General features: G+C 55.5%; 8 protein-coding genes across 8 annotated transcripts; 7 read left to right on the top strand and 1 right to left on the bottom strand.

Annotated features, from left to right (window-relative positions):
* Positions 1-266: 266 nt before the first annotated feature.
* On the top strand, positions 267-2,194 carry BZA05DRAFT_388516 (uncharacterized protein). The gene is given in 4 exon segments (XM_051482686.1): positions 267-879; positions 948-1,592; positions 1,647-2,087; positions 2,101-2,194. The coding sequence occupies 3 exon segments, from the start codon at positions 570-572 to the stop codon at positions 1,862-1,864; spliced, it is 1,173 nt and encodes a 390-aa protein (XP_051342578.1). The 5' UTR covers positions 267-569; the 3' UTR covers positions 1,865-2,087; positions 2,101-2,194.
* Positions 2,195-2,676: 482 nt separating this feature from the next.
* BZA05DRAFT_201032 (Endonuclease/exonuclease/phosphatase) lies at positions 2,677-4,081 on the top strand. Its single transcript, XM_051479497.1, has one exon. It carries the CDS (start codon positions 2,795-2,797, stop codon positions 4,067-4,069), a length of 1,275 nt encoding a protein of 424 aa, XP_051342577.1. The 5' UTR covers positions 2,677-2,794; the 3' UTR covers positions 4,070-4,081.
* Positions 4,082-6,674: 2,593 nt separating this feature from the next.
* On the top strand, positions 6,675-8,091 carry BZA05DRAFT_200951 (uncharacterized protein). The gene is made up of 4 exons (XM_051479495.1): positions 6,675-6,966; positions 7,037-7,081; positions 7,223-7,307; positions 7,413-8,091. The coding sequence occupies exons 1-4, from the start codon at positions 6,811-6,813 to the stop codon at positions 7,976-7,978; spliced, it is 852 nt and encodes a 283-aa protein (XP_051342576.1). The 5' UTR covers positions 6,675-6,810; the 3' UTR covers positions 7,979-8,091.
* On the top strand, positions 8,092-9,058 carry BZA05DRAFT_200952 (uncharacterized protein). Its single transcript, XM_051479496.1, has one exon. The coding sequence runs from the start codon at positions 8,204-8,206 to the stop codon at positions 8,819-8,821; it is 618 nt and encodes a 205-aa protein (XP_051342575.1). The 5' UTR covers positions 8,092-8,203; the 3' UTR covers positions 8,822-9,058.
* A 5,318-nt stretch (positions 9,059-14,376) lies between these two features.
* BZA05DRAFT_388503 (uncharacterized protein) lies at positions 14,377-15,357 on the top strand. The gene has a single exon (XM_051482685.1). The coding sequence runs from the start codon at positions 14,458-14,460 to the stop codon at positions 15,103-15,105; it is 648 nt and encodes a 215-aa protein (XP_051342574.1). The 5' UTR covers positions 14,377-14,457; the 3' UTR covers positions 15,106-15,357.
* A 414-nt stretch (positions 15,358-15,771) lies between these two features.
* On the bottom strand, positions 15,772-18,034 carry BZA05DRAFT_434020 (uncharacterized protein; the record flags this gene model as incomplete). Its single annotated transcript, XM_051486299.1, has 6 exons — positions 17,826-18,034; positions 17,722-17,755; positions 17,430-17,663; positions 16,990-17,286; positions 16,743-16,876; positions 15,772-16,638 (listed from the first exon to the last, which is right to left on the bottom strand). The coding sequence occupies exons 1-6, from the start codon at positions 17,901-17,903 to the stop codon at positions 15,772-15,774; spliced, it is 1,644 nt and encodes a 547-aa protein (XP_051342573.1). The 5' UTR covers positions 17,904-18,034.
* A 367-nt stretch (positions 18,035-18,401) lies between these two features.
* Positions 18,402-20,570, top strand: BZA05DRAFT_388497 (homoserine-O-transacetylase). Its single transcript, XM_051482684.1, has 5 exons — positions 18,402-18,703; positions 18,758-19,139; positions 19,208-19,422; positions 19,484-19,565; positions 19,643-20,570. Exons 1-5 carry the CDS (start codon positions 18,634-18,636, stop codon positions 20,493-20,495), a joined length of 1,602 nt encoding a protein of 533 aa, XP_051342572.1. The 5' UTR covers positions 18,402-18,633; the 3' UTR covers positions 20,496-20,570.
* A 111-nt stretch (positions 20,571-20,681) lies between these two features.
* On the top strand, positions 20,682-22,812 carry BZA05DRAFT_388495 (squalene epoxidase-domain-containing protein). The gene is made up of 3 exons (XM_051482683.1): positions 20,682-21,353; positions 21,408-21,582; positions 21,654-22,812. Exons 1-3 carry the CDS (start codon positions 21,164-21,166, stop codon positions 22,657-22,659), a joined length of 1,371 nt encoding a protein of 456 aa, XP_051342571.1. The 5' UTR covers positions 20,682-21,163; the 3' UTR covers positions 22,660-22,812.
* Positions 22,813-27,639: the final 4,827 nt, after the last annotated feature.

The raw sequence follows: 27,639 nt of genomic DNA, 5'->3' as shown, positions 1-27,639 counted from the left end.
ACGTCGTCGATCTTGACCGCCCCACCTGGCCTTAGTTACTTGCTGGGCGTCGCATCGGCCCTGCTGGTACGATACATATATAAACCGAGCGGTAGTGCTGTCGGAAGAAGCATTTCAGATCAGCACAGCATTCACCTCCACCGTCCGTCCGTCCGCCTCCCATCCAGTCTTACGCCCGATCTCGTGAGAGTGAGAGTGAGATACCTATATCGATTCCCATAGCTTTCCTCCGATCCAAATCCGCCCGCCATTCACTAGCTGCTGCCCCAGAGCTCCAGAGCTTCAAAGGTTGGTCACCCCCCGTCCACTCACAACGAATCATGCCCCACGCGCTGCGGGACTCGTCCAGCGCACCGCATACAGTCGGCGGCATGCACAGTCCAAAGTAGCTAACACTAAATCCCGCAGGACTCATATCTGCCCGCCTTAATTTCTCGCCTGCCACAAGGCTGTTGGTACCAGGCACTCAATAATCAACCACTACTACATAAAGGCTTCCCGCCGCCTTCTCTACCTCCAGAAAGCTCGCCCTCCTCTCTCGCACTTCTCTTTCCATCACCAAACACATCATGGCAAGGTACCACGATCACAACACCCTCGACCTGGACGGGAGACAGTCGTATGGACGACGATCTCCCGGGCAGGACTATCCGTACATGGACTCACAACTCAACCCAAACAGCCTCTCCACCATCGCTCCGGGCTACGGGGGCAACTATGGGGCGAACGTTGCTCGCACAGCTGTGAGCATCATCCACCCCACTACTAGCCATCACGGCCACCGCGAGCATGAGCGCCATCGGGATCCGTCTCCAGTCCCAATCCAGGAGCCCGTCATTGAGCACGAGCACCACCATCTGCACCACCACATCGACCACGGTACGATCCAACCATATCCATCCTAAACCATCTAGATTACTCTGGGACCTCAAACTGACGATAAATAGGTGATATCAGTGCCCGCCAGCTGGCTATGGCCCGTGTATCGGTTGCTGGATCCGAGGCTTCGCGGCCACGGATGGCCCGCGAGTACTCCTACGATGACCTGGACCTCCGTGAGCGCCGTTACGCCAACGGCACTGCCGTCACTACCATTTCGCACACCCACGATCACACGCCATCAACCCGCACTCGGCGTCACCGCCACCGTCACCGCCACAGGGGCGAGACCGGCTCGGTCGAGCGCACTCGTTACACCCGCTCCGAGGTCGATCTGGGCGGTTACCCCGACATTGCCGACGACTTGACCGTCATCGATGTGCCCGCCGGAACACAAAGGGTGTACGTCAACGTCGAGAAGGGTCCCGCTTCTTCTCTTCGCGATACTCGTGAGACTCGCGAAACTCGTGAATACTCTAAGTCGGTTTCGGGCCAGTCGGGCGTTGATTGGCGAAAGGAGCGTGGTGTACGCCGCTCTCGTGGCCTGGGCAACGAGCTGTGGACCGAAATCACGAAGGACCTCATCACAAGAGAGGCGATCGAGGACTGCGGATACCAGTACGAGGAGACCGATTACTTCTACTACATCTTTGAGTACCTGGACAGGGAGCAGATTGCCGAGCTGCGGGAGCTGACCGAGGATATCCGTCGTGGTACGTTCCTGCCTCCTAAGTCGTAGGATTTACATGTACTAACATCGTCCGCAGAACGCGTCCGTGATCTCGAGTACCAGTCCATTGCTGGCGGCTCCCAGTACGGCCTCGACCGTCACGACCGTGTCGACCGCATGGAAAGGATCGAACGCATCGAACGGATGGAGGCTCCCCGTGTCATCGACCAGTCCGACACGCGCACCGAAATCATCATCGAGTCTGCCAGCAACTACGGCCGGGAATCTGCCCCGCGCCGCCGCTACTACCATTAAACGGCTTTCTCAAGACCCGGTTTGTTTGGGGAGGGGTTTTTTTTCTTCTTGTTCAGGATGGACACTTTTTGGGGGGGGCATATTGTTGCGGACTCACGCTGTTATAATATGAGTTTACGATGACGATTTACGACTATTTTCCTTCTTTCTTTCTTTCATGCATTAAAGACTTTGTTTGGGATATCTTCTGTGTTTCTGTTCTTTCTTTCTTTCTTTCTTTTCTTTCTTTCTTTTCTTTCTTTCTTTTCAGAACTCAGATAGCTCGCTCGGTCATATTGTTGGTCATGAGGTTTTTGTACACGATGTTTTGGCGTTGGGTTTGAAGGGGAGAAGTTATACCATACTACCTAAAGAAATTGTTTCGGTCATTTACGTGGGTCATCTGTTTTGCTTGCTTGCGGTTGTTTGCGGTTGTTTGGGAGCTGCTGTAATTACCACCATCGCCCTTAATTGCAGCTTCTTGAGCGCTTGACAAAATCCGTACTGTGAACGTTTCTGTAATTCTGCTGGGATTTTTTGCCTACTCTAGACCGTTCTTTCTTGTGTCTCGGATAGGTAGCGACGACGATCCCTCTGCGTGTGTGTTGTCAAAATCGTCGAGCTGGCCGGTGGCCAACTTTTGAAGTTGGCCGTGGTGAGGCGCCAAGCACTCGACCCGGCCGCGGTCCCAGCCAGACGAAACCATGGAAATCATGAGGTCATCACCGGAAATAGTAGCTGCCACACTAACTAGAGGTTAGTTAGACTGCTACAGCATGTGAGTACCTGCGACTCTGGAGTCTGCAAGCACCGCACAACATTCGCCGGATTCCATCCACCTCCTCATATCCGTTACCGTTGCCGCTCCGCGCCTCCCCACTGCTTCACTGTCGCACCACCTCACCCAGTTGCCGCCTCTATTGCCGCCCACCACCCCCCACCACCCTCGCGATGTCACCCCCCGTCCCACTCACGTTATACCTATTGACGCTGAACTGCGCGCTTCTCCCGCAACCTCCCACTCACCTATCCGCCGCGATAACACCAACTCTCCCCACCCTACCCCCCGCGCTACTCCTGCTCTCACTCCAAGAACTCGCCCCCATCTCCGCAAGCTTCGTAGGCGGCCCCCGCCTCACCCAGCCGATCACCGCGCTCTCCTCGGCAGTATCCGCCGCAACCCGCAGCGTCTATGGTGCGGAAGCGGAGTTCGAACTGCTGGGGTGGTGTCATGTCGGGCCGACTGCGTTGCTCGCGTTCACGCCCACGCACTCTGCGGCGGCGGTGGCCGATGTGAGGTGGGCGAGCACCGGGCTGGGTGTAGGCCTGAGTGTAGGCGGCGCGGGCGTGGGGCTGGGGAATAAAGGCGCTGTTGCTGTGCGGCTGCTCGTGGACGGTGTGGAGATCACGGCCGTCGCCGTCCACTTCGCCGCGCATGAGGGTGCCGCGGATAGGCGCGATCGGGATTGGGCGGATATGGTGCGCACACTCGTTTTCTCCTCCTCCTCCTCCGACGGGGACGGGCAGGGCGACGGCGAGGAGGAGGAGGGGGAGCAGGAGGACGTGCAGCAGATCTACCCCACCACCGCCAACGGGCACCTGTTCGTATTCGGCGACTTGAACTACCGCACTTCAGACGTACGGCCGAAGGGGATAGTGGGGCTCGGGGTGGAGGTCCCGCCACCGAACACGCCGCGCTCGGCCTGGCGCAGCTGGCTCGATCGGGATCAGTTGACCGCAAGACGTAGGGCGGGACTGACCTGTCACGGCCTCGAGGAGGCGCCGGTTACGTTTCCGCCGACTTATAAATACGATCTTGACGCACCTGCATCAGATGACGAGGGGGGCGAGGGAAGGGAGGATGTGTTTGTACAGAACCGCTGGCCCAGCTGGACAGACCGCGTGCTGTTCCTGCCGTCGCCGCGGCTGGAGGTGATGGCGTATGATAGCATACCAAGTTATAAGGGGAGTGATCATCAACCTGTTTTTGCCGTATTTAGCATACAAGGTGGGGTTGGGGAGGGTGGGGGGGAGGTGGTGAGCCCGCCGTTTGGCGTCGATGAGAACTGGAGACTAAGAAGGGCGGTTGCTAGGAGGGGGGAACTGGTGGTAGGCGCTGCGATGGTGGCCGCGGAGAGCGCGGGTGTTTGCGGTGTGCTGATTGGCGTTGTGTTGGTGCTTTGGGGAGGGTGGTGGGCGCTGGGCGGGGCGGGGGCGGAGATGTAGACAGTTGTAGTTGTAGAGCGGCCGTTAGTACTGTACATTACCGGGGAAGTTTGGGAGTTTGGGAGTTTGAAACTTGGGAGGGTTTAAGAGCTGGAGTTTGGGAGTTTGGTAGCTGGAAGCTGGGAGCGCGGGGGGGAGGGGGAGCTGGGGGTGGGCGGTTTCTTTCTACATAACTACACCGCAGACCAGATAATGAACACGAGTAATGAGCTGTGACTAACGTCGAGAGCAGGCCAACCACTAGAGTAGGCCCAGCCGAGTGACAGCGACCAGAACGACGGAACTTCGGAACGGGAAAGATGGAAGATGGTGTCACGCGCAATGCACAGCGCAATGCACAGTGCAATACCACACAGCGTATGTACTCTACCTATCAGAGTGTGCGCATGCCATCCCATCACAACCCGCCCACCACCTACCACCACCACCCTACATACCAACCCCGCACCGCCGTCGCCGCCGTTAAATAGAGCTATTGTCTACATGAAGGTTTTGAGTCATTACTGGTACACATCATGCAAACGTACGTTATACTTCACGATCCTTCCGGGGTGGCTGCTTTTGGTTTGGTCTGCTATGGGTGTGTACGTACCAGGCAGCAGGCGAAGTGTGTAGGCAGCAGACGGGTAGATGCTACAAATGTAGGATCGTGTGTAGGCAGCGTATGAGGTATGTACCTAACTAATGTAGGGTCGTATGTATGTGGGGAGGGAGTAGCACCGGTACCTTCGAAGGTCGGTCGCGTTTGGAACTTTGGAACTTTGGAAGAGATATGCCCATGTATGCACTTTCTGAGCATGTGTGTAGGAGGGGGTTGCGGGGGGTACTGCCTGTACCGTATGCGGGGAGAGAAAGAGACTCGAGTGAGTGAGAGAGGAGCGGGGGCGTTGGCGTTGGCGGGGCATCTTCGCGTGCTGCACCATGATTGGCGGGCCCGACCCAGCCCAGCTGCAGATCTTCCTGGCCCCGCCCGGCGCCGACCCGTCATCCAGCGACTTAAGGTTTCGTGTTAATGCTCGAGTTCATACACCAAGTGGGGTACCGTAAACACCTCAGCTGGATATGTATTTGCTTGTTGGAATCCCCCCTCTCCTCCCCCGCATGGAAGCAATGCTCACCAATGGCCGGCGGTGTTGACTGTCTCTCAACTACCTGCCGGTCGAACCCCACAACCACAATCACAACCACACGGCAACAGCACTTCTCAGGCTCGCCATACCTACCTCATACATACCTACGGATACCCAGATCTGGAGCCTGGAGTCGGCCACCGTACCGTACCCTATGCACGCAATCCGGGATGTTTCCATGAGGGGTTTTTGTGAAACAGCCAAGGCCTACTCCAGCTACTCTAAATAGCGATTGGATATGAAAACGTGGAGGATCATAGGGGATGCTCGGCCTGGATCATCTATATGAATTTTGGGCCATGGTGGCGGTCCCGCGTGGGGCTTCTAGAAGGATGGTGGATGGTGGATCCTCCCGCTGCTCTCCCGGTATGAGGGAGGGTGGCGAGAGACACATTCGAGGAGGCTGGTAACTGCCTACTCCAAGGAGCTGGAGTAACCAGGTAGGTAATAGCTGGCTGCGCAGTAAGCGGTGGTAGGTGCAGGTCCGCCGTGGGCACCCGCGCGCCTCGCCTCACCGGCTGGTGGAAACTTGAAAGGCTATCAATTAGAGTTCAACACATGCATCACGAAAAATGACTCCGTCCGTTTGAGTTTGAGTTTGAATTTGGCATTCACATGAGACCGGGCCGTTGGTAGTAGGTAGTCACGTGCTCAGCCAGACCAGTCATCGATTAGACTATCATCAGGCGCGTGTGCGCTTCTTGTCGATTGGACAACTCCGAGTCCCGACAAGTATCCCACTCCCTGCGACCGCCAATCATTCCTGTGCGAGTGTCCGAGCGATCACCCTGTTTTGTTCGTTTTATTTGTTTTGTTTGTCGACTGTGCCGTTTCCCATTCGCTGCCAAAGTGCCGGCGGTCTGCATAACCAGCCAGCCTACCGTCGTCGGAATCCCCCGATGCGACAACAATCGTGGCCATTCTCAGGTGTGACATGGCGTTGTACATTTGTGGCGGCAGGGATGCCCGCCGCCCGAGAGTGCAGCGCTCGCTGGGCGCAGACGCAGGCCAAGCAGCCAGACAAGGGAGCAAGAGGGGAGCGACTTGAGTGAGTATTTGAACCACCTCATCCCGACTATTGCCCCCCTCCGGATCCCACCCCTTCGTTCGATCCTCCTTCTTCTGCTCGCTCAGCATTGCATCCGTGGCCGCGTGCTTCAGCATATATCTTCAGCCTCATATTTTCTCCGTAGCAGACCGATCGGACGTCTCGGTGCGGAAAAAAGGTACTCCGACCCCTCGAATCCGCAGCAGCCTGCTGCCTTCGTATTCCCGCCCGCAGCATACCCATCATCCACCCCTTCCCCGACGCCAAAACAAAACAAAAAAAAGGACACATCACTCATCCCCCCGAAAAGAGTCCGCAAGCCAACCAACTTTCTCGGAGTGCTACTGCTTTTGTGCGCCGGTAACTGGATCCTCTTGCTTGCCTCAGGCCTCCACTGCGGAATCCGGATCGTCCCCTCAGCTTGCGCCGGAAAACACGGGAAAGGAAAGAAAGAAGAAAAAATAAGCCGCCCTTTCAACCTACTACAATACTCTGGATAGGCCACATATATCAGGACCTTTTGAAACCTTTGAGCAGACATCCCGCTTCTTGTCCCCGAAACCATGGCCGGCCCCAGCCATCACTACTCTGCTTATGATCCGGAAAGCGATCAGCCCTGGTTTGTCGACGGCGAGGGCATAGAGCGTCGCGTGATACAAACCGATCTGCCACGATACCTAGGAAACGGAACGACGCTGAGACCGGGTATGGGACCGGATGTATGTTGAAGTTCTGCTCGGTGAGAAGTGTGCTCGTTGTGTGCTGATGGTTCCTGTTGCGGCGACCCAGAATCGACCTGGCTACTGGTACAATGCATACCGGCCTCTTACAAACGTACGTTCCTCCTTACCGCTACAGAGCCTTTTATTGTTCCTTCTCCCCTCATGTCCTCCACCGTTGGGCCGTTGAGGAAAGAGAAGAAGAACAAAAACTCGAAACAAGAAGATGTCGTCCTAACCCACCCCCGCTCAACAGCAAATGATTGCATCATTGAAAGCAGATTCAGCCAGGTGGCTGACGGAGAAGAGGGAGTCGAGTCGGAAGCGTGAGCCAGAACCTGGTACGTATAGATCCCCTTATCCTCCATGCTCTTCATCCGCTTCTTCGGGGGTGGTGGAAGAACAGACAGAGGTTCGGTTGCTCAACGCAGACGAGGGGTGGCCAGAATACTTCCAGTCGCAAGCGTGGAAAGACAGCCGGAGGCGCGCTGCGCCGACCGTCACCGCCGCCGAGCTGCCTGCAACCCAGGAGCCACATCCCTTGCGATCGGAACCGCCTCCAATGGATTCCCGTTTCGCTGTCCCGGATGCGTACGGACGTAGCCATACTGTGCCCCATCCCGGGAGCCACGGTGGGAACGGTGGACATGGTGGGCGTCCCGCATACGGTGGACATGTTTCACACGAGCCACCGCCGCTCAATTCCGGAGCTACCAACTACCGCTATGAACAGCACCGATACCCGGGCAATCCGCAGCAGCAGCAGTATCCTTCGCATGGCCACCCGCATGATTCAGGACCAGTGGAACCACCGTCGGATCCCTACCGCCCCAGGCAATACCCTCCGCCGGATTACCCCGGGCCGCCTAACCCAGCGAGTGCCCAGCAGGTTCCCGTCGAGCCGCCGCAGCGACAACCGCAGCAACCCCAACCGGACCACCCGCAATACTATTATCCACCGGATTACTACCGCCAACAGCAGCAGTATTACCCTCCGCGCGCAGGCGACTAGTGCGATCACCATCTGGATAGGGATTCGTGGATGTACAGGGGCGGGTACCCGGAAGGGTGTTAGAAGAGGATATTCGTTTTTCTTTTTTTCTTTTTCTTTTTCCTTTCACGATTTGGCCTGCCATGAAGAGAAGATGCCTAATGTGAGTGATGGAGCCGGACAAACCTATTGTTTTTGTTTTTGTTTTTATGCCTGGAATTGAGGACCATTCGGTATCAATAGTGGATGGTTTATCCCCACTTGGATTTGGATCTTCCTGGAGACGGACCTTGGACCATATTTCGGACGGAAGGAGCCAGCCCTCGCGCTTTCGGTGGAGTCACGCCCCGCACACAACCACCCACGCTCATTTGGATCAATTTTGGATTGCCAGTTACGATGCCAGTTTTCTTGGATGGAACATACCCTCTGGAGAGGCCGTTCGTCCGTCTTGCCTGCCTGCCTTGCGGTTCTTTTCGGAATGCCTCTTCTCTGCCCTTCATTGATACAGGATTTTGGAAAGAAAAAAATTGGACCCTTTTTGGAACCCAGCCCCCGGACGGACTAGGACCCTGGATTCTGGATCTTGTCTGCTATAATGGAACTCCGCGCCGGAAAGGAATGCACTGCACTGCCCGCCACAGGATTGGAACTGGAACGGAACTGGACTGGAATTGCTGGGACCTCTTACCTGGGCCCTTGTTTTTGAGTTGTTTTTCCTTTCGCTTGTATAGCCCAGGGTTGAGAGCATGCACTTGTCACTTGTCACCTGGCCGTTTTGATGTCTTCTCTTTCTCACGGTTTGGTTTTTGGTCCGAGTACGTATCATACAGGTGTTCACGCATTGGGCTTGTAGGCTTGTAGGCTTGTAGGAGGAGGGCTGGATGGGATTGGCATTCGACACAGCGGGGGCGGGGGAGACTGGTCAGAACAGATTTCTTTGGACGTTCTTTTCGGTTTCTTTTCTTTTTTATTTTCTTCAATTCGCGTTTTATTTTCTGGATTTTTAGGTGGATTTTCTTTCATCTTTCATCTTTCATCGGTCGGGGAGCGCTGCTATGTATGGCATCATTGGCATCATTGGCACGGAGGGGGGGGGGGGGGGGGGTGGAAAATGAGGTGTGGATACGAAATGGTTATTTTTCTTTCCTTTCTCTTGATTTCCTTGGTGCTCTTTTTATATTTCACTGTATGTATTGGTGGGCGGAGGGGGGAACGACAGCATGAGTATGGACCATGGTGAATCTGCAAATCTGCAAATCTGCAACGGCGCGAAGGGAGGGACGTTTTGAACTTTTCTGAGTGTTTTGATTTGAACTTGGAACTTGGAACTTGGAACGAGAGATGTTGGTGGTCGTTTGTTTGTTTTGCCTGGGTGGTGAGTGAGTGAGTGAGTGAGTGAGTGAGTGAGTGAGTGCGTGAGTGAGTTTGTGTGTGGATGTGTGTGGGTGTGTAACAGCATACCTACATAAGATGGCTGTAGATATTGGTTTAATCGTTCTGGACTCTGAAGTGCTCAGTGTGGTGTGCAAGTGCTTTGGTGATGACTATTCGTGCCTGTGGGTCATGAGATGGCACCCGCGTATAACTAAGTTATGACTCGGCGTCTGGAGTCGGGAGTCAGGAGTCAGGAGTCGGGATTGAGAGAACGGGACGGTACGCCGCATGGCACTCGGGCAATCAATGGACTATCTAGCGGAGGGCCGAGGTCAGAGGTCAGAGGTCAGAGGTCAAGCAGCGATCTGTCTGTCTATCCACCGATGATACAATCATCGAGTAGGTTGAAAGTTAAAACTTGAAAGGAGTGGTTGGGCGTGATTGGGCGTGATTCAACATCAGGTCGCAGGTGTGGCTAACCAACATGTTCACCGTTACCCACGACGATAACGGCAGCAGCAGCGGTAATGACAGCGGCAATGGCAATGGCAATGGTAATGGCAGTGACAACGCCAACGCCAATGGCAGCGGCAACGCCAATGACTACGCCAACGCCAATGGCAGCGGCAATGATAATGGCACCAGCAACTACAATAGCAACGGCAATGACAATGGCAGCAGCAATGACAGTGACAATGGCAAAGGTAATGGCAGTGGCAATGGCAACGGCAATGACAATGACAATGGCAGCGGTAACGACAATAACACCGGCAATGACAATGGCACCGGCAATGATAATGGCACCGGTAACGGTAACGACAATGATAATGGTAATGGCAACGGCAACGGTGACGACAACGACAATGACAATGGCGATGGCAATAACTTCCTCCGTTAAGGCCGTGGTTCATCGAGGGAATTTGATAGCATCTTACATCACACGGGTGGTAATCGACTCGGAGCACTTTCTCGGCGATGCTATGAATGAGGAAGTGACCGGAAGGGAATAAAAGAGGAATTACCTAACGGGAATGAAAGCGAAAGTCCAAGTATCCAAGATTCTAAGTAGGTAGTTCTAACCCAGGATCCGCGGGCTTCGGTCCGAACAACGGGTACTTATCGGTGATGGATGAAGTACCAGTGTAGCAGTGTTCTGTAGGTACCCAGTCCTGGAGCAAAGATGGGAGGTAGTCCTTGAAGGATGGCGAAGTTGATGCGTTAATTAGTAGCTGCCGGCAGCCTAGCTGACCGAGTCACCGAACTCCGAACTCCGAATTCCGACGAGAATAGGTAGAGTAGATTCGGAGAGTGAATGCCCATTGCACAACTCTCGGATTCTCAATGGATCCTGATTCCTGACGCCACTGTGGTTGTCGTTGGAGGCGGATTCCAACCCTACTTAGACAAGACAAAGTGTTAGAGCGAGCACTTAACCCTTCTCATGGTCCCCCCAGGTTGGCTGGCCATGCCGAGCGCGGTCATTCATACGGTCTCACTCGGTATTCACTGATGCTCGAGAAATGATCATATGGTATTGGAGTGGTGGTGTTTCTTCCTCTCCTGGGTTCCGTCTACTGTGGAAGGTGAACTTGCAATATGTCCCACCTAGATGTTGGCCGTTCGTAGGAGATTATGGAAATCAGTCGAGACTCGGGAATCGAGATGAATGATACCTGTAGTATTACAGCAGCGAATCGAGGAGGTGGGCTTGCTGACTGGGCGCGTAAGAACCGGCTACGGTACTCCAGTTTACTCGTATTTACATGGAGTGAGAGTTGGTACTCTGGTACTTATGCATGATGGGCTTGAAAGTTGAAGACGAGTCCGCTTTCGCACCGCCCCGCTCAAGCGGGGGCAGTAACCAGTTCACCATAATCATGAACAGTGATTCGTATCCTCTCCTTTCCCGTCAGCAACAAGGGAGCCGGTACTCTACCATAGTAGACTTGGGGGGCTGGGCTGATGGCTGATGCGCGGTTGCCGGTAGTTAGACCTGAGCTGAGCTGTACCAGTACATAAGCAGCCAATAATCATTAATCTTCGCGTTATCTCCCAACAGACGCCGCCGCAAACGGCGCGGTACGGTATCACAATCACAAAGATCGATTACCTAAGTTCTGCACATATGCACTCCAAATACCCAGCTCGAGCCCGTCACAGCTGAGCCACTGTGAGTCTGCAACTGGTCTACTGTGACTGGTCCGCAAGAAAAAACAAGCTCTGGTCAGTGGTGTGGATCAATGTGTGTATCATACCTCGACGTACGGTACGTGACTGGCTACCGTTCCGGGTAGATAAGTAGAGTAGGTATGTCCAATCCCTCCTCCCGCACGCCGTTCGCGCACCCATTCACATTGATCCCTCGATCGCCGCGCCTCGATTGGCCATGGCCATAGCCATGATCCCGACACCCGATTCCCACCGACCAGTCACCAGAAAAGCTCCCCGCGGCGGTTACAGTAAGCATCTACATAGCTACCAATGCCCCGGATCCCATTCCAAGCCTATTGTTAGCCTTACTACCTAGTAGTATCCCTACGTTCGAGCTTCCAAAGGTTGCACGTTTGGCGATTAAGGATTTGCAACGTTGTGCCCCGGTTTTAGACCACCGACGACTGGCGGCGGAGGCGGCGGTGGAGCAGCGGGAAGGCTGCGCAGACCGTAGTGCGCAGTTGGGCTGGGCTGGGCGGGGCGGGGTAGGAAGCTTGAAACATGAACTCGCTAATTCCGGAAGCTAACGTCACGGGCTGGCCCTATGGATGTGTCCGCTGATGTTTTTTTGCCTTCGGATTAGCGACTGCTTGTTACGAATTGGAAGATAGATAACTAGGTGCTGACTAACTAACTAGTAGGTTCCGGTACTCTGCTGAGCATGCGTTGCGCATGAGAAGCTGAGCTGGAAGGTTGAGTTGCGTATACATAGTGGTTACGTGGGCTGAAATTTGAATAGGAGTGGGAATCGGCACTTTGGTCCGTGATGGGACCATATATACCACTTCTCGGACAGGGTGTCTTCGCCGGAAGATGGACTGTAGAGTAGAGTACCGGTAGAGTAGGACCGGGAGGAAGAGGGGAGGGATTTGGTTCCATGTTCATGCCGATGGAGTGAAGAATCCATCATGCTATGGAGTACTATAGTTACAGGTAACCGAGCACGCTGACAGCCGCCTAAGTTAGAGTACCGTGCCATGGAGGATGCTTATTGTCCATATTATTATTCCAGGAGCCAAGCCGGGAACGTGGTCTGGACCTGTGGACTGTGGACTGTATTCGCGTAAATGTACTAATTAGTAGAGTAATAGTAGACCTTGGCGACTCGCGACGATCGCGAATCCTGAAGATCAACTAACTACGGACCGTCTTGAACTCCTCAATAAAGTCCATATTTCGAGCCATGCCATAGTAGCTAAGTGCCCCCTCTGTCGGATTGTCCAGTCTGCTCGGCAACAAATATAGCAGCATCAGCCCTGGGCCCTCATCCAATATGCAGCCAGATTAGACGCTGGGCGATATTGTCTGTCACACCCCAAAGGGGGGAGGGGGAGGGCAAGTGGCTGCCTGGGCGGTCCTGACTGTGGAAGCACCGCCAGCCAATCCAAAAACCATCGGTGTAACGAATCGCGAGCGGGATAGAGCAGCCAGCCAGCAATAATCCAGCCATCCAGTCAGCCATCCAGTCAGCCAACCAGCCAGCCAGCCTCCTTCTTCTGCTTTTGCTTCTCCTCCTCTCCGCTTTTCTCACCCACCTCCGCATTTTACTATACTCGCTCACACCCACACCCACACGACATTTTCCGGTCCGGTCAGCTGCCTGCCTGTCGTAGGTATTGACAGACGGCCGAGGAAGCTCACCACCCGCCTGCCGCCGCCGCTGCCATCCTCAGTTATCGCCCGCCATGACGAGAACAAGAACAAGATCGCCAGCGAGAACAAAGACAAAGATACCGGCGTCAATGTTGTTCCTGTGCTACCTGACACTGGCTGCGCTCCCGCAGATGGTGTTTGCAATCCCAGCCGCAGCGCAGAACCACCAACAACAAAAACAACCACTACAGCAACAACGCGATCTCGAACGTCGCGGGCACACGACGGTCACTGTACCCTCGCGGACAACGGTGAAAACAACCTACACCACCGCGTACTACTCGACGATTGTGACGCGGCCGGAAACGCTACGCGGGACGACGACGGTATGGGTTACAAAGACGGAGAAGAAGAGTGCGAGTGGGAATATTGTTGTTGCGAATAATGTGGATCCGCATACCACCACGAGGACTATAACTACTACTGTTACCTCGGGGAGGGCTTTGGGGGCGAGGGTGCGTCAGAGACAGGATGATGGACGTTGGACGCCCGACGCTGTTACGGCGACCCAGACGTTTGATGATGGAAAGTGGACATCGGGGACGCTCGATGATGGGGAGTGGATGCCGAGTGCTACAGCACCAGCGACCATGGAGGACGGAACTGGGGACCCTGCTGTGACGGGGACCGCGGCACCGACGAATGATGGCCCCTGGAGCTCCAATTCAGGAGCGGAATCGGCCGTCCCCTCGCCGACGAGTAAAGCATGGCCCTCTGGTGAAGAAGACGAAACAGTAACCGTGACGGACCCGAACGCCGTACAGACGATCTGGGACAGCACCTGGCGGGACATCACGCGGACCTCGACGGTAACCTCTGGCACCGTCACCTCCGGGTACACCACGACAACTCGCTTCACCACCATCACCGAATCAGCAAACATCATTCCCTTCCAGAGCGCAACAAAAAACAACCCCTGGACTCGCGTTACCTGGGTTCGAGAAACAGTTACTGTCCGGCCCGCCCGGCCCGCAGAGCCACAAGTAAGCGGCCTGAATAAAACCAATAAGGGTGCGATCGCCGGCGGCGTTGTGGGCGTTATCGTCCTCGCCACCCTGATAGTCGGCGTCTGTGTCCTGATGCGCAAACGCAACTCCAACAAGGACCGGGAACGCCGACGGAAGGAGAGGATCGAGGGGGTAATGAGTGGCGGCAGGGGGGCACTCGGCAGCGGGGGGGCACTCGGCGGCTACGCCATCGTCTCCGGCGGCTCCAACTCCCACTCCCCCACCCCGCACCGCTCAGAATCGGACAGCCTGATGGGCAACGGCCCGCCCGGTGTCGGCGTGGGCGAGGACCACTACTCTCCCGACGTGTACCCGAAGCCGCCCGCCGCCGCAAGCAACATCTACGGGCCGCTGCACCCGTTCCCGCCTTTGGACTCCAGCAACCTACCACCAGTCCCCCGCAACTGGCGGAGCCCATCCCCTCACCCAATCCCCATCCCCGCCACACCCACCATCATCCCCCCCTCCTCCACCGCCTCAATCTACACCACCAACTCCCCCACCGCAACCCTAACCGGCGGGCACCTCTCGCCGCGCCCCGCGCCCACAGTCCCGGGGAATATCACCCACCACCGCCGACGAGAGTCGCTGGCAGAGAACATTATGCCCCCACCGCTGCCGCCAATGTCGGAGCGCTCGAGCTCGGGCGGATCAACGACACTCCACGGCTCCGGCTCGGAACACAGTCTTATCAGCCCGCCTAGCACGGCTGGTCACGGCGCACAACCACCACCACAACCATATCCACAACCACAACCACAGCAACAGCAGAGAAGACGCGACTTGACACTTAGGAGGAAAAGTGTCCCGCCACCGGAGGAATCTCACCTGCTCTCGCAGCAGGGTGGCGGTGGCGGCGGCGGCGCGGATGAGGGCCCTGGCGGGCAGTATTACTGGTAATCTGAGGGAGAAACGGTGTATTATATAAGTTTTGTAGGCAAGACAAGCGTTTTTTTAGCGGTTATCTTTTATTGTTTTATCCTATGGCTGGGCTGCATTTCTCTTCGTAGGCTGTTCATTTTCATATTTGGAGGGTTTTTTTTCGTTGCACGGAGGAGTTCTCTGCGCTCGGTTCGGCGAGGTTGTGTTTACTACGTAGGTAGGTAGGAGGTAGGTATTCTGGTTCTTGTATCAATGTAATTCTTCAAAATACGTATGATCCATTTCCAGGCGGGCCCCAACTCTCCGAAGTCAAGAAAGTGAAACATATAGTGAGAACCTTATTTGCCCAGAACGTAGATCTGTCGATCTCGTCTCGCGGGCGGAAGGGGGCGGAAGGGGGCGGGAGCGGACGTACATGGAAGGGAAGCGGTTGGTAAAGTTGGTAAAAAACCAGTAGCTATCCCCCCATCCCGCCATCACCCCCAATCCCGTCTTGATATACGGCAGGTACTCAGACTCAGATGACGCTGGGCCAAACGCACAGCAAATCAAAGCAAACCAAGCAAACGCAAGCAAATCAAGCAAATCATGTAACGCCATCCAATGCATCGCAAATCGCAAATCGAAAATTGCCGCCCAGAACCCAAAACCCAAGTTCCAAGCACAATAACCACCACATCACCATCACCACGGCTTCCACTCAAAAAGATCCCTCGCCTCCCTCGACCACGCACCGGTATCACCATAGTCTTTCCTCTCAGCCTGGAGCTGTGCTAGGGTTTTCCGTTCTTCCCTTTCTTCCGCTGGGCGGCCGTCGGCTTGCACCGGCTGTTCCGGCTGTTCCGGCTGTTTTCTCGCCTTAGCCTTTACGACGGGAGTGGCTATGGGACAGAACGGATCCGAGTCCGAGTCCGAGTCGATAGCTGCCGCGGTGGCTGTGGTGGCAGTGGCTCGCGCACGTTTGGGCGGTGGTTCTGAATGGGTTGGTGGCTTGCGCTGCGGCTTTGGTTTTGGTTTTGGGTTGGGCTGGGGTATGGGCTGGGCTGGTGGTGGTGAGTCTATGTCTATTGATATTGGTGAACGCTGGGGCTGGGCTGGTGGTGGCGAGTCCGGCAACGGCGGCAGCGATGGTGGCTTCGCCCGAGGTTTTTGTTTCGGCGGTTGTTTCTGCTTCTGCTGCTGCTTGTGCAGTTGTGGCTGTGGCTGGGGTGCTTGCATGCCTAGTGGTGGCTGTTCTTGTTCCCGAGGTTGTAGCTCCGGCTCCGGCTGTGGCCGGGCCGGCGGCAGAGGCCGTTGTTTCCACGGCTGCGGTTGCGGTTGAGGCTTGGATGATGATGGCCACTGGGCCCCTTTCTGCATCTCTTTCTGCTGCTGTGGCGGCGTGGCTCGTGGCGGGGGCGGCGCAAGCATTTTTCTCCTTTTCTTGTGCGGATCGGACAGTCGCAGAATCCCGGGTTCTGGAGTGTCAGATTTCCTGGGCTCTGGGACTCCATCTGCCTGAAGAGGCGGATTCGTGGATTGGTACTGGTCCGGGGGCTGTACGAGCGGAGCCTGCGGAGGTGCAGGTGCAGATCGTTTGTGTGTGGGAGGTGATAGACCGGTAAACTGTAATGGAGGAGGAGATGGTGGTGGTGGGGGTTCTGGCGGTTGTTGACGCAGTGCTTGGGGTGAACGCCGTTGTGGCGCTCCTTGAAGACCTGGAGGGGGCGGTTTGAAGAGTGGTGGAGAGCACTGCTGCTCTTGCAGGGGTGTAGCTGATTGGAATTGTGCTTCCTGATATGGTGGTGGTCTAGACCGTGGGGGTAGTTGCCTAGATTGTGGTGGTTGCGCAGGTAGTTGGCGGGGTCGTGCCGGCGAGAATTGTGGGCGTGGAGGAGACTCGATTTCAGGACTGGCCCGTACCTGTACCCCAGGTCTGTACACCGGCGGTGGAGGAGGTGAAGGAAGACGTGATACCGGCGCCTGGGGTGGACGAGGAGGAGGTTGATTCCGAATAGGAGGCCCAGAGTACTGTCGTTGAGGTGGTAAATTCGGCGGAGGTAGAGGTGCCGAGATTCGAAGGGCCGGCGCAGGGGTTACAGCAGGAGATTGTACTGGCCGCCGTTGTTGCGGATGGGGCCCCGTATCCATCCGCGGCCGGGTCTGAGGAGTCTGCGGCATCTGATGTGTACGAGTCTGTGGGGTCTGCGGCCTTTGTTGCTGCCGTATCGGAGTTTGCATATACTGCTGCGGCCCTTCAAACGCTGGTATATTGGGTGTTGGTGCAGCGCCACGGGACATGGGCGTGTGTACCTGATGACCCGTTCCATGCGCTGGCGTCCTCGCCGGACTCATGCCATTACGGATAGCTGTGGAAGCTCTCTCCCGCGCCCTCTGCATCGCCGGCGCAAATACCGGTGCAAGATCCTGTATGACCGTCTGCAGAAACTCCTCCACGGTAACCAGGTGCTGCTCGAACTCGAGTTCGTCGCCCTCATCGATGCGGATGCCTGGTTTGAGGTACTTGTCGGTTATGAGTGAGCGGGCTTCGTCGTATAGGAGCATCCGGTTGTTGAACGTGTGGAATCGGAGGGTCCCTACAGCGATAGCGTAAGATTAGGGGTGGGTGGGACGAGGTGGGTTGGGAGGGAGTACCGTCGTGCCATTTCTTCAGCTTTTGCTTTTTTTGCTGTACATATCAGTGAGTGTCAGTTTGCAATCTGGTGATGAAGGAGCGGGGTAAGTAGAAGAGAGTTTACCGCAGTCCACATGACGCGGTACTCCTGGATCGGAGCTGTCTGCGACGAGTGGGTAAGCTGGGTGTGATCATAGCTCATTGTCCATCAAACGCCGGTGGCGGTATTGATGCTATTTCTGATCGGGTGGTAATCGTCGTGATCCTGCTTCTTGTCGTTGTCGCTGTCGTTGTCATTAGAGGGAGCTGTTTGACGGTGTGAGTCGACAAGCAACGCTACGCGTTCGGCGGGGAGACGTGAATGCCAAGATCGCACGCGGGATATGCCGGCGCCGAGTGCGATTGAATGATCAGCCTCCATTGTCCGGCTCCCGATCGATCAGGACCAATTCCTTGGCCTTCTTTTATCTGCTCGACCTCTTGTCGGCTTTTATTTCGGGCGGATGTATGGGATGTATGAATCCGATTGACAACCCCGGCTCCAGACAACGTTTTTGCGCCTCTTCGTCGTCACGAATTCCCTCCCATCATTCCGTCGATGGCGATTTGCTGGGGATGGATAACGTGCTATGTGCAGCAATTCTATGCAGAGGCGCACAGACATCTGGTAGCGAAGGCGTGCATCGAAACTTGCCCCTCCACTTAAAGATCAAGCAACGGCTTCCCCCGCGCCCGGAAGAGAAAAAAATTGGTAACTAATTCCGGGCTTCTTAGATCGCTCACACGCAAAGCCCTATGATACCACTACTGCGGCCAACCCTCCCCTCGTCCCCCTCCCCACATGCCGCCTTCTCGGCATTGTCACCTAGCCCATATAATCGACTGAATCCCCACACTCAGAACACACTCCCAAACCAGACAGAAACACCACAATGACCGCCAGCAAAACCACCATCACGAACAGATCCCTAGCCCCCGGACGGTGCCCTACACCACAGTATGGCAAGTTGTCATCCCGCTCGCGCTCATGGCTAGTCGCAAGCTGACAACCGGTAGAAACTGTCACCAAGCAGCCCGAGAACCCCTTCTTCTCCCTGATCGCCGGCCAACGAATCGCGATCATCCCAGAGTTCACACTAGAGTCAGGGGAAAGCCTCTCGAATGTCCCAGTCGCCTACAAGACCTGGGGAAGACTCAACGATGCCGGCGATAATGTCATGGTGATATGCCATGCGCTCTCCGGCAGCGCGGATGTTGCGGATTGGTGGGGCCCGCTCATCGGGAATGGGAAGGCGTTTGATACCAGCCGGTTCTTTGTCATTTGCTTCAATACCCTCGGTAGTCCGTACGGCAGTGCGTCGCCCGTCACGATAGATCCTCATACCGGAAACTATTATGGCCCCGAGTTCCCGCTGTGTACCATCAGAGATGATGTCAAGTCGGTCATCCCTTCGTTCTCTCTTACTCCCGGATTGCAGACGCCTAACTACCGTTTGTTAAGCATAGCATCCACCAGCTCGTCCTTCAAGACCTGGGCGTGAAACAGGTTGCGATCGTTATCGGTGGTTCCATGGGTGGAATGCAAGTTCTCGAGTGGGCCTATTTCGGGAAGGACTATGTCAGGGCGATCGTACCGCTTGCCACCAGTGCCCGACATTCAGCGTGGTGCATTTCGTGGGGTGAAGCACAGAGACAGAGTATCTCCGTCGACCCGAAATATGGTTCGTATCCATGCGTCCACCCACCCGTCCGTGAGCTTTTCATCTGATTAGATTTACACAGATGACGGCTACTATCCCTTTGACGACCCTCCGGTGACGGGACTTGGCGCGGCACGCATGAGTGCGTTACTCACATACCGAAGGTCTGTTCATGATCCCACCCTCCCCCCCGCTCTATCCCGAACCTGAAGAACCATCACATGTCTAACTCTCCATGAAGTCGCAATTCCTTCGAGTCACGATTCGGCAGAAACACTCCGGACCCAAAGCGCCATCCCTACGTAAACACACACCTCGAGGCTCGCCGGAACCCGTGCACCCCGAGTGAAGAGCACTGGTCGATCCACACCGATGGCTTCAAAAACACCAGAAAGCTATCCTCACGGCGAACATCCGTTACCTCCTCACCGACAACCGCCTCACCGACAACCGAGACAGCGCCAGAGATTCCAAAGGAATCTACACCGCCTTCCTCGTCCAATGGAAACCCCCCCGCAAACCCCGAGACTCCGAAGGAATCTACACCACCTTCGACGTCCAATGGACACCGCCCCACAAACGGCTCGAGGCGATCCTCGCTCAGCGGCCACGGCAATGGTAGAGCAAACCATTATTTCTCCGCTCAAACTTACCTGCGCTACCAGGGCGACAAGTTCGTCAAGCGCTTCGACGCAAACTGCTACATCGCCATCACGCGCAAGCTAGACACACACGACGTATCTCGTGGACGTGTAGAGAATAACGATATCCACGCCGCGCTGCGGCTCATTGAGCAGCCCACGCTTGTAATCGGTATCGAGAGCGACGGACTGTTTACGTACGCTGAACAGCAGGAGTTAGCGGAGTGTATTCCTAACGCGAGGTTGGCCACAATCGACTCTCCCGAGGGCCACGATGCGTTCTTGCTGCAGTTTGAGGAGGTCAATAGTCATATCTTGGGCTTCTTGAAGGAGGTGCTGCCGGATATTATGGAGAAGCCGGGAAGTGAGCTGCATAGTGTCGTTGAGGTTGATGAGGAGGAGGGAGTCGTGAAGGCGAGTGTTGGAGAGGTCGATGATATCACTGCATGGTAGATAGATAGACTCGGATTGAGTGTCAGTCAGGGATTCGTTTTTGAAAATTCTTTGTAATCATAGTGAATATTCGTCCAAGAGAAATTTCAATATCAACATGTGTTCCGGAATCTGCAAAGCCGCGTGAGCGCGTGATTCGCATGTGAAGAGTCGGGCTCTAATCCGGAACTGACCAACGCGATGTTCCGAAACAATGATGACGCGCCCTCATCGAGACCATCTCTCTCTCTCTCTTTTCGACCCGGGGAATAGCCACTACACGAAGAAATATATTCAATCGCGGATGAACCCCTTTTCTTTGCCAGGCAGTAGACGTTAATCACCTCATAAATCGTGCGTTCTCGTTCACATCAGGCGACTATTCCCACCGCTCGCCTGCAAGAGACGTACCTGAGCTAGCACCAGGTAGGGCGTTGCGGGTGGTTTCTTCCTTTCACATGCATTACTCTAGACAAGCATCGCTCGAAGCAGCACCCCTGAACTAGAAAGTCGTCCAGACTTCCACGGTCCACCTCGCGCCAGAACCGGAACAAATTCGCCAGACATCACCTTATGTTTATTCCTCCTCTTTAAAAACTGCGGCTTCTCCCCGACTTGACTTGACTTGACTTGACTACACCTTAATACTACTACCAAACGAAAGAACGAAAGAAACGAAATAGGACTCAATGGCTGATCACAAATACGACGTTGCGATTGTCGGCGCGGGCATCATCGGGTGCGCGCTCGCTTCGGCTTTCGGAAAGCAGGGACGGAGGGTCCTCGTGCTTGAACGCGACCTCTCGGAGCCGGATCGTATCGTGGGAGAGCTGCTGCAGCCCGGGGGTGTAGAGGCCCTGGAGAAGCTGGGACTGAGAGGTGGGATTGATCCGCTGAAGTGTTGATGGGCGGCATGAGGCTGACGCGGGATAGACTGTCTCGAGGGCATCGATGCCATTCCCGTCTACGGCTACCAATGTATCTACCATGGCGAGCCGGTGACGATTTCTTACCCGAGACAGAGCAATGGGAAGAGACCGGAAGGCAGGAGTTTTCACCATGGAAAGTTTATTCAGAAGTTGAGGGCGGCGGCGAGGGCAGCTCCTAAGTACGACTACTCTCATCCCCTTCACCACCCCACCCCCGCCGTGGATGTAGCTAACAGAGTGGGGTGGATAGTGTCACGATGGTTGAGGCCACCGCCAAAGATGTTCTCCGCGATGAGGCAACAGGACAGGTTCTCGGAGTGGTCGCCAAACCGAAGGGCTCAACGACGAACGAGACCTATCTTGCCTCCCTTACCGTCTCCGCCGACGGCTACGCCTCCAACTTCCGCAAGCGCTGCAACCTGCGGAAACCAGAAGTCCGCAGTACCTTCGTCGGGCTGCAACTGATCGATGTCGTCCTTCCCAATCCCAACCACGGGCATGTGATAATGGGCGACAACCCACCTGTCCTCCTCTACCAGATCGGCACCCACGAGACTCGCGCACTGGTCGACATGCAATCTCTCCCGCCATCGGGTTCCCTGAAATCCTACCTCCTAGAGGTCGTCGCCCCCGACCTCCCAAAACAGATCCAGGCCTCCTTCCGGAAAGCCGTCGAAGTCGACCGCCTCCCCAGCATGCCGAACAGCTTCCTCCCAGCGGCACCAAACAACACACACGGAATGATCCTCCTCGGCGACGCCATGAACATGCGACATCCCCTGACGGGCGGCGGCATGACCGTCGCCTTCAATGACGTCGTCCTCCTCTCGCAGCTCCTTGCGCCCTCGGTCGTCCCCGACCTGACCAACACCGACCTCGTCCTCGAACAAATGCGCGCCTTCCACTGGGACCGCAAAGCGCTCAGCGGTGTCGTCAACATCCTCGCGCAAGCTCTCTACTCCCTCTTCGCCGCCAACGACTCGCGGCTGCGAGTTCTCCAGCGCGGCTGCTTCAAGTACTTTCAGCTCGGCGGGAACTGCATCGACGGGCCCGTCGGCCTTCTCGCGGGAATCACGAAACGCCCGTTTGTGCTCTTCTACCACTTCTTTGCCGTCGCGCTGTACAGTATCTTTTGCATGTTCAAGAGCGTCACCCCGCTCATTGGCTGGCCGGTCGCTTTCTTGAATAGTATCCTCGTGTTTTGGAAGGCGTGCGTGGTTATCTTTCCGTATATTTTTGCGGAGTTTATGGTTTAGGCTGGGAGGAATAATGGTTACATGAACGCGGGATGGGATGGGATGGGGATAATGATGTATTTTTTCTTTTTGATGGTGATGGGAAAGAGAACCGTAACGGTTTGTAATGATAGAATAGATTACCTATGATTGTAATAATGCGGATATGTGGAGGTGGTTGGGTTGGACTGTCTTGAATCGCTGTGGTGAAGCCTGCTGTGCCGCTGCGCGGTCCGAAGTGTCGCGACCGTTGAGAACCAACAGCTTCGGATTGGTTGACGCTACCCTACCCAATTGATCATAAGCTATCCATTGACCTCAATTCCAACCACAGATGAGACGAGGAGTAAAACTCCCTACCGACCATCTTGGCACTTACTCTGCTCCATACACAAAGCTTCGAGGCGAGCTGAGCTTGGACGCAGGAATGTGGCTGCTTCGGTTGCTAGGATGAGTGCTGTTTGTTTGTTTACATTACATAGTTGGCGCCGGCGGATAAGTGGTCGATGGTGGTGGTGTTGTGAATCCATGCTCGCGTGTAGCTTACTGCAGGAAGTCGGACGACCCACAGGGCCAGGACAGGAACCGGAACTCACAGCAACCTCTCTACCTTCCACCGCATGCTCTTCCCTCCATCTTTCTTCATAACGGCTCTTCTTTTTTTTTTGCTACACGGATAGGTACGGTACGGTAGACAGTATCAGCAATGTCTACACCCCCCCGCCGCACCCTCCCCTGGCAGCAGCGGCGTCCCAACTCAGGCAGTCTCCGGAAACCGTCGAACAACAACACGAACACACCGCCATCGCCGCCGCTACAACCTACCATTCCCACCGCCTCCTCCTCCTCCTCGCCATCCTCGCACCGCCTCTCGGTCTCCTCGCTATCACAGAACTTCTCTTCGCCGCCACCGCTGCAGCAGCAGCAGCAGAGACATGTCCGCACATCGTCGGGGGTCAAGGGCACCTTCGCGCCGCAGTTCATCAAGGATAAGGATGTTGCGTCGTCGCGGCGAGATGTGGGTGCGACAAGTGGAGGAGTAGGAGGAGGCGCGGCCGGCGGTGAAGGCATTGCCGGCGAGAACAGCGATTTCTCCGGGAGACGCTGGGTCTGGGTTAAGGACCCCGAGAAGGCGTTTGTCAAGGGCGAGGTGTTGGACGATCAGGACGGGATGTTGACAGTGCGGTGCGAGAACGGGTCGGTACGTATTCCCCGCTCCCACGGACGCTCTCGGAGGGGGGAGATGTTAACGTGCCTAGGAACGCATACTCCATCAAGACAACGTGGACAAAGTCAATCCGGCGAAATTCGACAAGGCGGATGATATGGCGGAGCTGACGCATTTGAACGAAGCGTCGGTGGTCCACAATCTGCACGTCCGCTACGAGGGGGATCTGATCTACACGTACTCCGGATTGTTCTTGGTCGCCGTGAACCCGTATTGCCAGCTGTCGATTTACAATAATGAGTACATTGCAATGTATAAGAACCGCCTGCGAGAGGACACAAAGCCGCATATCTTTGCCGTTACAGATTTGGCGTTCCGGAACATGCTCGATGAGAAGGAGAATCAAAGTATTCTTGTGACGTATGTGGTCCTGGGGATATGAGTGATTGGGTGATTGGGTGATTGGGGGAGATTGCTGATGAAGTGGGGGATAGTGGAGAGTCCGGTGCGGGAAAGACCGAGAACACAAAGAAGGTCATCCAATACCTCGCAGCGGTAGCAATCGACAACAGCAGCTCAAAACAACTGGGCACGCTCGAGAACCAAATCCTGCAGGCCAATCCGATCCTTGAAGCCTTCGGCAATGCACAGACCATGCGGAATAACAACTCGTCGCGCTTCGGAAAGTTCATTCGGATCGAGTTCACAAGGACGGGGCAGATCGCCGGCGCTTTCATCGACTGGTATCTCCTGGAAAAGAGCAGAGTCGTCCGCCAAAATAGGGACGAGCGGAATTACCATATCTTCTATCAGCTGCTGCGCGGCGCGAGTCGTCAGATGCGGGAGATGTTCCTACTTGGCGAGGGCGGAACGGAGAGTTGGGATTATACCAAGAATAGCAACAATGCCATCGCCGGTGTCAATGACCACGACGAGTTCAAAGCGCTCATGGAGGCGTTCCGAGTGATGGGGTTCACACCGGACGAGCAGATTGCGATATTGAGGATCATTGCTGCGGTGCTGCATATTGGAAATCTGGATGTTGTGCCGGAGCGTCGGGGGAGCGAGGATGCGAGATTGCCGGATATGGCCCAGGCGGAGAGGGTTTGCCATGTGCTCGGGATTCCGGTCGATGCGTTTGCGAAGGGCCTGTTGAAGCCGAGAGTTAAGGCCGGCAGGGAGTGGGTCAATCAGTCGCGGACGGCCGAGCAGGTCAAGCACTCCTTGGATTCGCTGGCGAAGAGTCTCTATGAGCGTGGCTTTGGAAGGCTCGTGGAGATGGTCAATGGGAAACTCGACACCAAGGGCGAGGGTGAAGGATTCATCGGTGTCTTGGATATTGCTGGTTTTGAGATCTTCGAGGTGAGTTCACTGTACCCAGCTAATGAGGTACATTGCTAATGCCGATTTGAATCACAGCAAAACAGTTTTGAGCAGCTGTGCATCAATTACACTAATGAGAAGCTACAGCAGTTCTTCAACCACCACATGTTCGTCCTCGAGCAAGAAGAGTATGCTCGCGAGCGGATCGAGTGGAAATTCATCGATTTCGGCCACGATCTGCAACCTACCATTGACCTGATCGAACTGCCGAATCCAATCGGTATCTTCTCTTGTCTCGACGAGGACTGTGTCATGCCGAAAGCTACCGACAAGTCATTCACTGAGAAGTTACATTCACTCTGGGATAATAAAACAACGAAATATAAGCGATCGCTTCTCAACCAAGGGTTCATGCTCACGCATTATGCTGCCGAGGTCGAGTACAGCACTGAAGGATGGCTGGAAAAGAATAAAGACCCGCTCAACGACAATATCACTCGGCTCCTCGCCGCGTCGCACGATACGTACATTGCCTCGCTGTTCGGGGACTACTCCGAGGATGCGGGCGAGCACATGGGTGCGCCAAAGAGCCGAGTCAAGAAGGGTCTCTTCCGCACTGTAGCACAGCGACACAAAGAGCAGCTCTCGAGCCTGATGACGCAGCTCAACTCGACGCATCCCCACTTCGTCCGTTGCATCATCCCGAACCACCAAAAGCGCCCGAAACGCCTACACCCACCCCTAGTCCTGGACCAGCTACGATGCAACGGTGTGCTCGAAGGTATCCGTATAGCGCGCACTGGCTTCCCCAATCGTCTGCCATTTGCGGAGTTCAGACAGCGGTATGAGGTACTGTCCAATAAGATGCCTAAGGGGTATCTGGAAGGACAAAAGGCCTGCCGGCTGCTGCTGGAGCATATTGGTCTGGACAAGGCGCTGTACCGTGTCGGCCTTACGAAGGTCTTCTTCCGTGCCGGTGTCCTCGCCGAGCTCGAAGAGCAGAGAGATGCGTTGGTCCGTGAAATCGTCATGCGGTTCCAGAGCCATATCAGAGGCTACCTCCAGAGAAGAGTTGTTAAGAAGTTGCTCTACCGATCCGAGGCCAGTCTGATCATCCAGCGGAATCTGCAGGTGTACCTGGATCTCACCGAGAGCCCCTGGTGGAAGCTCTTCATGCGCATGAAGCCACTATTGGGAACAACGCAGTCCTCGGGCCAGGTCAAGAAACGCGACGAGATCATCCAGAAGCTGGAGGCACAGATGAAGTCTGAGGCCGAGAGCAAACAGAAGCTTGAGGAGGAGCGGCGGAAGGCTGACTCTGAGTTGCAGCGCGTGCAGAAGACGCTTGAGAGTGAACGTGCGCTGGCCTTAGATAAGGAGGAGATTTTTATCAGACTGCAGCAGCGAGAGGCGGATCTGACGGAGAAGCTCGCTGGTGCGCTCGACGACCAGGATGCGCTTGAAGACCAGATTGATGAGCTCATGCTGGCCAAGAGGAAGACGGAAGAACAGGCGGAGCTGTGGAGGAAGGAGCTGGAGCAGGCGGGTGAGCTTATCACGAGGCTCGAAGAGGAGAAACGGGAACTTGCGTCGTCAATTGAGAGGATTGAGCAGGAGCTTGCGGCTGCCGAGAGGGCTCGCTCGCAGCGCACCGATGCGGAGGAGAAACTCGAGGAGGAGATTGATCTCCTGCACAGCCGTCTTGGGCTGCGCGAGAAAAAGGTCAATGAGCTCGAGGAGGCACTGATCAAATCCGATCAGATGCTCGATGAGCACCTCGCGCAAAACGATCGAGATCTGCGGGAAACTCAAGGGCAGTTGCGCGAGCTCGTGGATGAAAACCGCCATCTGCGCGATCAGCTCTCGGAGTTGTCGGCGACGTCGACGAGTTATGAAGATCTGGTGCGCAGAAAGGAGAGTGAGCTTTCGTTGCTGCACGCCGATCTCAAGAAGATGGATGTGGAGCGGACGGTTCTCGAGGATGAGCGCCGGAAGTTGACGGAGAAACACGATGAGGTCTTTAGTCGGCTGCGTGGTCTTCAACAGGAGATTGAGTCGCTGAGGTCTGAGAAATCGCGGCTCGAGAAGGAGGCGGCAGATGCGCATCGACTCCTCGAGAGCAAGATTAACGAGGAGATGGAGTCCGGCAAGGGCCGTCGTCTCCTCGACCAGCAGATCAAAGAGCTCAAGTCGGAGCTTGCCTCGGTCCAAGCGGAACTCAACCAAGAGCGGAAGAATCGCGCAGACATCGCCATGAATAATGAGAGCAAGTACAACAGCCTCAAGCGCGAGAAGGAGTCGCTCAGTATGGCCAAGGAGACGATGGAGAAGGAGCTGTACAGTCAACAGGACACACTTCGTCGCGCGCTCGAGGCCCGCTCCCAGTCCGAGAAGGATAAGAGGAACCTGCAGATTGAGATCAAAACTCTCCGCGACCGCGTCTCCGAGGTCGAGATTGCGAGAGCCAAGGCGCAAGCCGAAATCGAGAGGAATATGTCTCGCCAGGTCAA

The sequence above is a fragment of the Tricharina praecox genome (assembly GCF_024521635.1).
Source record: "Tricharina praecox strain CBS 144465 chromosome Unknown BZA05scaffold_4, whole genome shotgun sequence".
Lineage (NCBI taxonomy): Eukaryota > Fungi > Ascomycota > Pezizomycetes > Pezizales > Pyronemataceae > Tricharina > Tricharina praecox.
This window is presented reverse-complemented; position numbering and strand designations above follow the sequence as displayed.